The sequence below is a fragment of the Mus musculus genome, chromosome 7 (assembly GCF_000001635.26).
Source record: "Mus musculus strain C57BL/6J chromosome 7, GRCm38.p6 C57BL/6J".
Taxonomy (NCBI): domain Eukaryota; kingdom Metazoa; phylum Chordata; class Mammalia; order Rodentia; family Muridae; genus Mus; species Mus musculus.
In genome coordinates this window covers 30,698,388-30,710,499 of record NC_000073.6, presented here as the reverse complement: position 1 = coordinate 30,710,499, position 12,112 = coordinate 30,698,388, and the positions used below count along the sequence as shown (strand labels likewise).

The window sequence follows — 12,112 nt, the reverse complement described above, 5'->3', positions numbered from 1 at the left end:
GGGAAGCTGTGGGAGGTGAGAGGTTGTGTCCACAAGCAAAGTCACAGATTGGGAGACCAACACTATCAGTGGCAACAGATGGCTGACTAAAGATACTTTGGGAACCTTTGCTAACATAGAGTGACCCCCGTTGGCCTCTACCTCAGTGGCTTTCTCTTCTCTCTCAAGACTTAGTGTTATTATGCTATTGTAAATTTTTTCACAGTCTCAAGTTTTTATTCAGTGGGTCTGTGTGTCTAGAAGAAGGTGTGGGGACTCTTGGAGGTGAAGCATGGCTTGTGCTGGCGCCGCAACACATGGTGGGACAGTGGGAATTTGATCTTGGAGTGGAACTGCTTGACAGCTGGCCGATGGCATTTGCCAGTTGCAATCTCTTTCACCTTCGTGAACTGGATGGAGTGGGCATGGGCACAGTGTCGGGCACCCATGTCTAGGTAGCACTGTGTGACTGCACCAGCAGTGGTCAGGTCCCGATACTCCTGGTACATGTTGTGTGTGCCACTGCGGGAGTCATAGTGCAGCCAAATGCCAAAGTTCTTCACGCGCAGGGGTGACTTCTCAAACACCTTCCCGCAGTACACAATCTCCCCGGATGACTTCTTCATTTTCTTCAGCTGCAACACAAAGTACCAGAAGTGGGACTTGGCCACCACATGGTTGGGTGCAAAGATTCGCATACGGTACAGTGGTGGTGTGTGACATGTTGGGGCTGGCAAGCAGCGTCCCACCACCTTACACTCCCAAAGTGTGCCTGAGGCCTTCATGGCATTGCATGCTCATTCAACACCAATCACAAAAGGAAGCTATTGTAAATTTTAATATGATTAGCTAATTTAACATTGATTAATGTTTAAGTATTTCAGACCTATATGTTACAGAAACAGTAAAATGAGCATTCAACTTGTCCTTCATCCAATTTAGCAACTTGGCACATTTGTTCTACTTAAATAGACCAATGGAGGAAAAGAGAGAGAGAGAGAGAGAGAGAGAGAGAGAGAGAGAGAGAGAGCAGGGGAGAGAGGGAGAGAAATAGAGAGATCCAAATTAATAGAATGATGGATTGCTCAACCAATCAAGAGATTTATATTTTGTTCTGACTGAATTATTAGAACACTTATAGATAGGAACTTTTGTTTGTTTGGAGTTTGTGGGTCTCTCCTGTAGTCCATAATAACTTTGAATTCCTAACCCTCCTGCCTCCATCTCCCAAAAGCTGAGGTTACAGCCATTCCTGGTGAGAAACAAGACACTTTCTAACTGTATTTAGGCAGCTGCTGCCTATGAATATGGTCATTTTTTAACATAAATAATCATATGGACAATTTCAAAAAATTAACAGAAATAAGTTACTTTTATCTAAGTATGAGAATGCATTTGAATTCCATAGTTTTCCCCCTGAAGTCCTTGCAGTCTGGGATGTGGTCCCGATGTCACTTTACATGAATTGGTGTGTCCCTTGAGCTCCTGAAAAGAACCTATTTTGGGATGCCTTGGACCGGAATCCACAGTCACACCAAAACCTCAATACATATAACCACTGCCTGAGCCTATGTCCACAGCCACTGCCCGAGCCTGAGTTCACATACCTATTAACTGAGCCTAAGTCCACAATGCAGTCATTGCCTGAGCCTGAATCTACACAACTATCATCTAAACCTGAATCTGTGCAGCTCCTAAATGCCTAAACCTGAGCCCACATGGTCACTGCCTGATGTTGTAGCTAGATAGCCAATGTCCAAACAAACACAATTTCTTCCAACACTCCCAACCTCCTACACCCAACCACTGAAAGACAATGCCTGCTACAGACAGCTTGAATTTACGATGACGTTATGGCCTTGTTCATCGCAACTGTACAATGGCCAGACATACTGAAGATCAGTTTCACCAGCTTCTCAGACTATGCAGCCTTCAGACGGTACTCAAATTCTGCATCTTTGGGACAAGTGTCTTGATTGATCAAATTATTCTTTTTATCATGTGTATGAGCAACACTAAGGCCGTCTCTAGGTGGTGAACACATAGGCCTCTACCTACAGGCTGGATGTGAAGTGAGCTGAAGTATCAGGATATGTCTGGTAGCTTATATGGACTGTAGCCCATGGTGTGGACACAGAGGTGCTGTACAATGCCACTTCAGGCTGATGGGAAACTTCTGGCACAGTTCAAGGGAAAAGCCTTCTTGAATGGCAGGTGTTCAGGATGCAGCCCCTACAGTGGGCAGCACTGCATGTCTCACTGAGCCTAAGGCACACTGACTTGTTTGAGGACAGTGGTCAGAATTGAATATATTATTCTGTCCCTATAAAAGAAGGGTCAGAGGAGAGATAACTAAATAGAACGAGACTATTAAGCAGATTATATGTAAATCTGACAGAGTTTCCTGTATTTATATATATCTAAGGACTGATAAAACTCACACTCCTGCTGCTTTCTTCCTTAGACTGTTTTCTACTTCAGGATTGAGGACCTCTGCTTCTCAAGTGTTCACTTCAGGGCTGAGGATGGCATTTACTGGTAGAGCCTTGCCTAGAATCCCCCAGTGAGGAGCTGAAGGCATGACTCAGTGGCAAAGCCCCTGCCTAGAATCCCCCAGTGAGCGGCTGGGGGCGTGGCTCAGTGGTAGCGCCCCTGCCTAGAATCCCCCAGTGAACAGCTGGGGGCATAGCTCAGTGGTAAAGCCCCTGCCCAGAATCCCCCAGTGAGGGGCTAGGGGCATGTCTCAGTGGTTGAGCCCTGCCTAGAATCCCCCAGTGAGGGGCTGGAGTGTGTGGTTCAACACCAAGTATTTACAATGCTCTGGATTTCATTCTTGATAACACCGTAACACACACACATGCACACACACACACCAACATACTGGAGAGATGACTCAGTGGTTAAGAGCACATACTGCTCTTGCAGAGGTTTCAAGTTCCCAGCACCCATATTGGCCAGTTCACAGGCACCTGTAACTCCAACTGCAGAGGATCCAACACTCTCTTCTGGCCTCTTTGGGTAACTATCCACATGTAGGGTATACATGTGTGTATATTCATGTGTGCATATATGCAAGCAGATCAATAAATAAAACATAAATCTTTTTTATAACAAAATGATCATTCCAAGACCATTCTTGACCTAGGGTGGATCAAAGACTTCCCTCAGCTTCCGCACCCACAGCCCATATTACTATTCTGTCTGTCTGTCTGTCTGATTATCTCACTCCCCCTTTCATTCTCTTCTCCTTCCTCATTTTTGCTTTCTCCCTCCTGATCCCAGCTGTTAAGTTTGAATCTGAAATCCACCCTTTGTTGAATACTTGTGTGCTGTATGTTTGGTCCTTAGTTGCTGGCACTGTTTGAAGAGGTTCTACAAATGTCAGGAGGCCTAGCGGAGGAGGTAGGTAACTTGTGGTATGTCTCTGAAGGTTATAGCTGCCTCCAGATCTCTTCCTCACAGGTGCTTTCTGCTTCTGTCCCAAAGTCAGCAGCCCCCTCCTCACCCCCCACCACACACCCTACCTCACCCCACCTCCATGACATTCTGCCCAGCCTATGGGGCCAAGCGGCTAAGGACTGGATCCTCTGACCAAAAGAAATCAAAAGAAATCAAAAGAAATCTTTCAGTAGCTTCTGTCATGTATCTGGTCACAGCAACACGAAAGTAACGTTCCAGGACTTGCCATTCTCCACCTCAGCCCTGAGCTGATTCATTCCCACTTTGTGCTCCCATGGAAGACAGGATCCAGATATCTCAGTATGCACTGTGTGTTCTGCATTGCTGGGCTGGCCCCAGGGAATGTTTGCTAAGTGAGTGCATAGTGACCTTGACTTTCAGTGTGTGTTTGAGACACTGATAAGATAGTGGGGCCAGCGGTGCCCTTCACTCCCTACTGCAGCAGACACAGGAAGTTGAGGCAGACACAGGCGGGCAAGGACCTTACGTTTTATTCTTTTTCAGGATGGTCTCAGGCGTAGGTAGGTGGTGGGTGAAAGAACAGAGGGCAAGGTTTGCCCCCCCCAAGCTTGCTAATCTGTCAGTCAAGGTCCCTGAATCCTGTTCCTGTCCTACCTTCAACCAGATTGGAAAGGTCCTGGGCCGTGCCCTCCACTTCCTTAGATAACTGTTGGGCTGCCCTTGCTTTACAGTCTCAAGGTCATTACATGTAGCTCAGTCTTGTGTTACTTTGTGGGTTCTCTTCTTTCCTTCTGCTTTCTTTTTTTTTTTTTGCTTTTTTTGGTTTTTTTGTTTTGTTTTGTTTTGTTTTGTTTTGTTTTGTTTTGTTTTTTTGGTTTTTCGAGACAGGGTTTCTCTGTGTAGCCCTGGCTGTCCTGGAACTCACTTTGTAGACCAGGCTGGCCTCGAACTCAGAAATCCGCCTGCCTCTGCCTCCCGAGTGCTGGGATTAAAGGCATGCGCCACCACGCCCGGCTTCCTTCTGCTTTCTAAACCCTAGACATCTTCTATACCCCCTTTCCACCCTTTCAACCCCCTACCGCTAGATAAGAGAGAAAAGGACACTGGAAAGGGGGTGATGTTATCATTAGACTACTTCCTGCTGATTAGGGACATTGAGTTCTTTGGGGTATCTTGTTCGCCATCAGGATATCTAATTTCTTCTTGTTGTCTCTTTGCATAAACAATGTGACAAACTGCAACCAACCAGCAACCCACGACTCTCTGGGGCCCTAGTATCCTTATGCCTTCTGAAAAGTCCCCAGAATTCCAAACATCATACGATCACAAAAACTATCTGCTGCTGGCAAAAGTCACAGCCCTGCTAGAGCACAAGGCAAGACATAGCCAGCCTCTATGGACAGCCTGAAGCAGCGCCATAGCCCACATCCGGGAGTGAAAGGAACCAGATTCCCATGATGCTTCTGTGTAACCAGAGGGAGCGTGTGAATGTCAGAGTCAGAATACTGCATGCTCAGAGCCCTACTCTGGCTTCACCTCTCCAGCCCAAAGCCAAGTCCTCACACAGTACCCAAGACCCAATGACATGGCCCTTTTGCCCCTGCCTCTAGGTCTCCTCTTCCTATCCTACAACCACCTCAGCCTTCCAGATGCTGTTCCCACACAGAACACTAGCTGTGCCTCACAGTTGCCATGGAAGCAGGAAAAGGCCCCCCATTCCCTGTCATTGTTTATTTAAAGGTCCTGGTACCCTCAGGTACCATCTTTACAAAATATAGATTCTGCTAGGGAAATGTGCCTGTAACCCCTACACATGGGAGGCTGAAGCAGGAAGGTCTTGAGTTCAAGTCTAACCTGAACTCAACAGGTTAGAAACACAATCTCAAAAATAAAATTGAAGTTAGGTGTAGCAGCTCATGCCTTTAATTCCAGCACTCTGGAGGCAGGCAGATAGATCTAAGTTCAAGGCCAGCCTGGTCTATAACAGTGAGTTCCAGGATAGCCAGAGTTACATAGTGAGACTCTGTCTCAAAAACAAAAAAATTTTTAAAAATGAATTTTGTGTTTGTTTTTTCATTCATTCATTCATTCATTCATGTGTATGTTTGTATGCACGACACAGCACAGGTGTGGAGATGGTCAGAGGACATCTTGTGGAATATGATTCTCTCTTCCCATACTGTAGGTTCCAGGAATCAAACTCAGACCATCAGCCTTGACCACAGCACCTTGACCCACTGAGCCAACTTGTTAGCCCATGTTTATCTTAAATAATGTATTGTGGTTTGAATCCGGGATGTCCTCCCACAGGTCCATATTTTGAACACTTGGCCCTCAACTTGTAGCATTGTCTTGAAGACCGTGGAACGTTTAGGAAATGGAGTCTGGCCAAGAGAAGTGAGAGACTTGGGTGTCTTAGTTAAGGTTTTACTGCTGCGAACAGACACCTTGACCAAGGCAAGACTTATAAAGGGCACTGGAAAGGGGGTGACGTTATCATTAGACTACTTCCTGCTGATTAGGGGCATTGAGTTCTTTGGGGTATCTTGTTCACCATCAGAATATCTAATTTCTTCTTGTTGTCTCTTTGCAAAAACAATGTGACAAACTGCAACCAACGAGCAACCCACGACTCTCTGGGGCCGTTAATTGGGGGCTGGCTTACAGAGTCAGAGGTTCAGTCCATCATCATCAAGGTGGGAAAATGGCTGTATCCAGGCAGGCATGGTGCAGAAGGAGCTGAGAGTTCTACATCATCTGAAGGCTGCTAGTGGAAGACTGACTTCCAGGCAGCTAGGATGAGGGCCTTAAAGCCCACATCCACAATGACACACCTACTCCAACAAGGCCACACCTTTTAATCATGCCATACCCTGAACCCAGCATATACAAACTGCCACATTGGGGTGGAACTATGAAGGGTGTGCCTGGTCCAGGCTTATGCTCTGTTTCCTAGTCTGGGCTGAATGGGCCAACTGCTGCCTCCTACATCCACTGCTGTGGGCAGAGCTGTGCCTGCCTCTGCAGCCTGGAATCTCTCAGAAACTCAGAAATACACCCTTCCAACCCTTCCTCCCATAAACTGCTCTGTCAGACAATCTGTCAGGTTGATGTGATAGTGAAACCATGAACTGGGCCGCTCCGTGCATGGATGCATCTGAAGTCCAGATAAATTCAGAAGCGAGAATAGCCTGAGGTATCTGGGGAGTCCAGAGATGCCATGGCTACCTCCGATGGGGAAGCAGATTTCTCAGGGCCAGAGCTGTCTTGGGAGCTGAATGAAGAATGGAGAGAGATGATCAAGACAGAAGAAAAAAACCGTTTAAGTCGTGAAGAATGGGGTAGGAAAGGAATCTGGAACAGCTTGGGAATTTGTGAGTGGAGCAGAAGGGGAGAAGGCCAGAAGACTAGTGTAGGGACTCTGATAGTCATAACAAGTACATGTTCCTAGAGACCAGGGAACTTTGATATGGAACCACAGGTATATGCCAAGGGAAGTGGTCCTTTCTATAGGCAGACACCCATTTCCCAGGCTTCTGAAGAATGCCACCACCAATCCTTCTAGAGTCACTGTCCTCTGGGGTTTGGGACCTAACACACAGGATATAATTGATTTTAAAATGTGAGTTTCTTGGCAATGGTTCAGAGGGTAAGAGGCTGCTCTTTCAGAGGACCCAGGTTCAGTTCCCAGCATGCACATAATAGCTCACAGCCATCTGTAACCCCCTAGTTTCAGGAGATCCAGCATGGTCTTCTGGCCTCCGTTGGTACCAGGCACATACATCATGCACACACACATTTGCAGACAAAATACTCACACTCATAAAATTAAAATAAATTAATCTTTCTGTATATTTTATTATTGATTTACTTCTGGGCTGAGGGTGCAGCTTAGTTGCTAGAGTGTTTGTGTAGCATGCATGAAGCCCTGGGTTCAGTTCCCAGCACCACAAGACCCAGGTATGGTGGTACACACCTGTAGCCCAAGCTACATACACACACACACACACACACACACACACACACTTCATAAGAGTTCTTTTACATCTAATGTAACTCAATAATAATTCTTTAAAGATTTATTTCATTTTTAAATCTGTATGTGTCTGAGTGGGAATGTGGATGAATAAGAGCAGGTGCCCACAGAGTCCAGGACAGAGTGTCAGATCCCCTGCAGCTAGAATTATAGGCTATTGTGAGTGACTTGGCATGAGTACTGGGACTGAAGAACTCTCTACAAGAGCACTAGTATTCTTAAACACTGAGCTATCTTGCCAGTCCAAGGTTTCCATGTTTTTATCGTCCCAGAATAAACTAGGCTCTCTCTGGATTTACAGTTTTGCAGCTGATGTTCAACTTTCTTCCACATTTTCTTTTTTGGAGGGTGGGGGGGTTGATGTCCAAGACAGGGTTACTCTATGTAGCCCTGGCTGTCCTGGAACTCTCTCTATAGACCAGGATGGCTTTGAACTCAGAGACCTGCCTGCCTCTGCCTCCCCAGTGCTGGGATTAAAGTCGTGCACCACCACCACCCTGCGTCTTCTACATTTTCTTTTCCTTTCTTTTAGACAAGGTCTCAAACTGGCCACAAACTCTATGTAGCCAAAGATGACCTTGAACCTCTGGCTCTCCACCCTGCAGTCCCAGAGTCCTGGGATTACAGGGTGGGCCACCACATCCAGTTTCTGGGTGCTACCGATGGAGTCCAGAGATGCCTAGACACTAGGCGTGCACTGTAGCTATGGAGCTCCATCCCCACACCCAGATATTTATGGCTCTGTCTTCTTCAGGACACAGGTCAGCTATTAGCTGCCCATCAGGGCTTCCCAGGGCCACTCTGATCTCCTGGTTTCATTGTTTTTCATAACTACCTCTGTCCAGAACCACTATTTAGTACGGTAGCTCCCAACCACAAAGGACAAGCTAAATAGACTTGTAACTCAGTAAAACCAAAGCTTGACCTCCTACATCGCACAAGGTCCCTCACATTTGGCTAGTCACTCCCACACTAGACAGAACAGACACAACTCCTGTCACTGAAGAGTCGTTAGGGTGACGTCAAACATGCCGGTGACTTTGTATTTCATTCTTCCTCCGTGTCTTCTCAGAGTCACATAAGGCTGTTTGTTTTGTTTTGTTTCCTTTGCTTTCAAGACAGGGTCTCATAGGTAGCATTGACTGGTCTGAAATCTGCCACATAGACCAGGCTGGCCCAGACTATCAGAGATCTGCCTGCTTCAGCCTCTTGAGTGCTGGGATTAAAGGCACACACCATCATGTCTTGTTTGAAAAACTAAAATCCCAGGCATTTGATTTTACCACTGAAGACTCAGGAGTCAGATGCTGGGGTGGAAACCTGCGCGCTCAAAGAGGCAGGGAAAAAGTACCCAGCTGATCTTCCTACTCCACTGACGTCCCGGAAGGACAAAGTTCTTTCTCCACTCCATCTTAAATCTCCTTCGACTGAAAGACCCTCCTTTCTCTTAGGTTCACTCCCTGCTGGCTGGTTGCTTGCTCTGCCTCTTGACCTCAGGGTTAACTTTATTTAGCTCTTGGATTAAAACGGTTAAATGGGTGTGTGCTAGGGCTGGGCCACACCGCAACTACTTGTTTACAATCTTGGGGTTCACAATGTGATCAAATATTCTGCAGCAGCCATGGTCAGCTATGGCTTTTTGTTTTTGTTGTTTGCAGAGCTGAGAACTGATCTCAGAGCCTTGCACAGGCTGAGCAAGTGCCTAATTACTGAGCCAAATCCACAACCCCATAGAGGAAAGAGGTGGTTGTTGTTGTTGTTATGTTACTTTAGGGTTTTGCTTGTTTTTGAGGAAATGTCTATAATTCAAGCTGATCTCAAACACATGATCCTCCTGCCTCAGCCTCCTGAGTGCTGGCATTGCATTATAGTTACTTAGGTTTTCTGAGACAGAGTCTAATGATATAACCCAGGCTGACCTAAAACTCATCATCCTCCTGTCTCAGGCACCCAAACACTGGGATTACAGACATGCACTACTGTGGTAATGACCCTCTCGGGCTCATATATTTGAAAACTTGGTCCCCAACTGGCGCCATTTGGGAAGGTGTGGAACCCTTAGGAGGTGGAGCCCCACTGGAGGAAGCATGGCCCTGAAAGCTTATTCTCATTATCTCTTCTTTGCCCCATTCCCTTCCCTCTCCTTCCCCACCCACCCCTACTCCCACTTCTTGCATATGGATAAAAATAGAACCTTTGCTTCCTGCTCTTCCTATACCACACTTTCCCTGTCATGATAGACTCTCCCTGTGCAACCTTAAGGCTGAAACAAACGTTTTATTCCTTAAGTTACTCCTGGTCATTGAGTTGATTGCAGCAAGAAAGATGCTAAACCAGCCACCATGCCTGTCTTCCCTTCACATTAACCAGTAAAGAGCCGTACCCCACCCATCTGAGACTGAGGACTGAGACTGATACTGTTGTCAGTAAAAGTTCGTTCACTCTCTGAAGGGGCGCCAGGGCACCTGGGACCCTTCCATGAGACCCGGTGCCCGGGTGCTCACACCTGCAGCAGGTGAATAGAAGCATAGAAAGCCCAAAAACTTTATTGTTCTTAACATTGTTGCCCAACTGAGGGTTCCCTCAGCACAGGCAGCTGCTGATGTCCAAGATCAGAGGCTCCAAGAATGATTGGAACTCCCTGAATGAGGTGAGCCTTCAGGAGGGTTGTCATACCCTCTGTTTCAAAGACTAATTAATCTAATAGAGCTGGCCATCAAAATGCATCCCACAAGGATGCTGGAGACACCGAAGCCCAAGGCCAGCGTGGAGTTCCTCTGGGCTCGCCTCCAATCTCCAACAGAGTTGGCTTCCCGGGTCTGTGGAGGTGAAGGCAAACAAGCAAGATGGTTCCCAGAAGGAAATGGGTGAAGAGAGGGGCATCCCCGGAGAATCCGATATCAGGACTGGAGGGTGAGGAAGAAGTAACCAGGAGGGACACAGGATGAGTGAGTGGAGGCGAGGACCCAGGAGTCGAGGGAAGCAGAAGGGGCACACAGCCAGGTGGTGAGAAGGGAGGGAGATGCCCCTGTGGGACATGAAGAGGCTGCTGAGGGAGAAGACCAGAAGCTGGGTGGTACCCACCTTAAGGGAGAACAGCAGGGCTGGAATCGCCAGCAGGATGCAGAAGCAGAAGGCTGTGATGGACAGACAGAGGTAATCCTTCGCTGGGGCAGGCAAGGCAATCAGCATGACTGTCTCTGACCTGGGCAATCTCTGATAGGCCGGTTGCACTGATGCGATCTGGGCTTCCAGGTTCTTGATTTTGGTCCCAACCCCCATGGATCTTGGCCTAAGGAGGAGGTTCTGGGTGAATAAAAGCTGTACACAGAGGGTAAAGGGGGGGCACCTGAGCTCCCAAGAAAAGAGGGCCAGAGCAGGCCTAGTGGCCTGGTAGTCTGTCAATCCCATATGCTCAGCGGAATGAGTAAGGAGGGTTGGAAGTTCAAGACCCACCTGGACTACAAAATGTGTTGAAGGGCAGCCTGAGCCACTTTGTAAGAAGACCCTGCCTCAAAGAAAAGAAATTAAAATTAAAAAGAGGCTGAAAATTTCTCCCAGTGGTAAAACATATGGCTATGAGTAGCCATTTGTTCATGAGTAGCTGAGAATGTGACTCTGGCAGTAGCAAGAAGGGGCTGGGGGCATGAGCAACACCATTAGAACCCTTGCCTAAAATCCACCAATGAGGGGCTGGAGGTGTGGCTCAGAGGTACAGCTTTGCAAGCATCTGAGCTCAATCCCTACAATCGAAAGAAAAAATAAAGGACCTGACAAGCCAAATGAAGCATAAAACACAGATGATGCTATCCTAAGCCAGGGATAGGGCACCATCTGGAGTCCACCACACCTTCATGATCCTATGGACTAGTTTTGCTGGCCCCTTAGAATCCCCTCCCTATCGTTCTCAATTACTTTTCCTTCTTTTAAATCCTATTCTCTCTCTCTCTCTCTCTGTCTCTGTCTCTGTCTCTCTGTCTCTCTCTCTCGCTCTCTCTCTCACACACACACACACACACACACACACACACACACACACACACACTTTCCTCCCTCATTGTCCATAACTAATCATTACCAACTCAAGGTCTGTAGGTCTTCTCTTCACTCCTCAGTCCCTGAGATGGCCTTGGCAATCTGAGTCACTGGGCGTGGTCTCGCTAGCGCCCCCCACTTCATTATGATTGGCCACTGTCCAGTGGGTGTGCCTCCAGTGCTTAAATCTGATTGGTTCAATGTCTATAAGGGGCATTATCCAGCCACACCTTTTTTTTTCCATGCTCTTGAGTTCGCTGCTTTGAGCCCGGAGCCTGGCTTACAGCTGATGGCCCTTTTTTGTTACCGTCACACCCAGCACATGAACTAACTCACTGTCCAGTGTATGGGTCTCACTCCCAGGCTGAACATGAGCTATTAGAACAGCGTGGCTGATCACATCATGGTAACATCCGGAGATGTACGCCCAGGCTGGACCAGGACACAGGGTCACACAGTGAGTCAGGCCAACAAGACCCTGGCTCTCCCAGAGTTCAATGTTCATGAATGAGAGAAAGGAAAAAAAAAATCAAATGAACTAATAAAATTAACTGTGAGCCAAATGTGTTATGGTTTGAATTTTAAATGCTCCCCTCCCCCAGCTCGAATTTTGAGCACTTGGTCCCCGGCTTTGTGGTGCTT

General features: G+C 47.2%; 1 protein-coding gene across 4 annotated transcripts; it reads right to left on the bottom strand.

Annotated features, from left to right (window-relative positions):
• Positions 1 to 201: 201 nt before the first annotated feature.
• On the bottom strand, positions 202 to 11,614 carry 2200002J24Rik (RIKEN cDNA 2200002J24 gene). 4 transcript variants are annotated; one of them, XM_017312282.1, is made up of 4 exons: positions 11,514 to 11,614; positions 10,892 to 10,947; positions 10,520 to 10,727; positions 202 to 614 (listed from the first exon to the last, which is right to left on the bottom strand). In XM_017312282.1, exons 3-4 carry the CDS (start codon positions 10,715 to 10,717, stop codon positions 237 to 239), a joined length of 576 nt encoding a protein of 191 aa, XP_017167771.1. In that variant the 5' UTR covers positions 10,718 to 10,727; positions 10,892 to 10,947; positions 11,514 to 11,614; the 3' UTR covers positions 202 to 236. The 4 variants fall into 4 exon arrangements, with proteins under 4 accessions (XP_017167771.1, XP_017167770.1, XP_017167772.1 ...); XM_017312281.1 differs by having other exon boundaries at positions 10,892 to 10,943; NM_026961.2 differs by lacking the exon at positions 202 to 614 and adding an exon at positions 9,966 to 10,254 and having other exon boundaries at positions 10,892 to 10,943; positions 11,514 to 11,574.
• Positions 11,615 to 12,112: the final 498 nt, after the last annotated feature.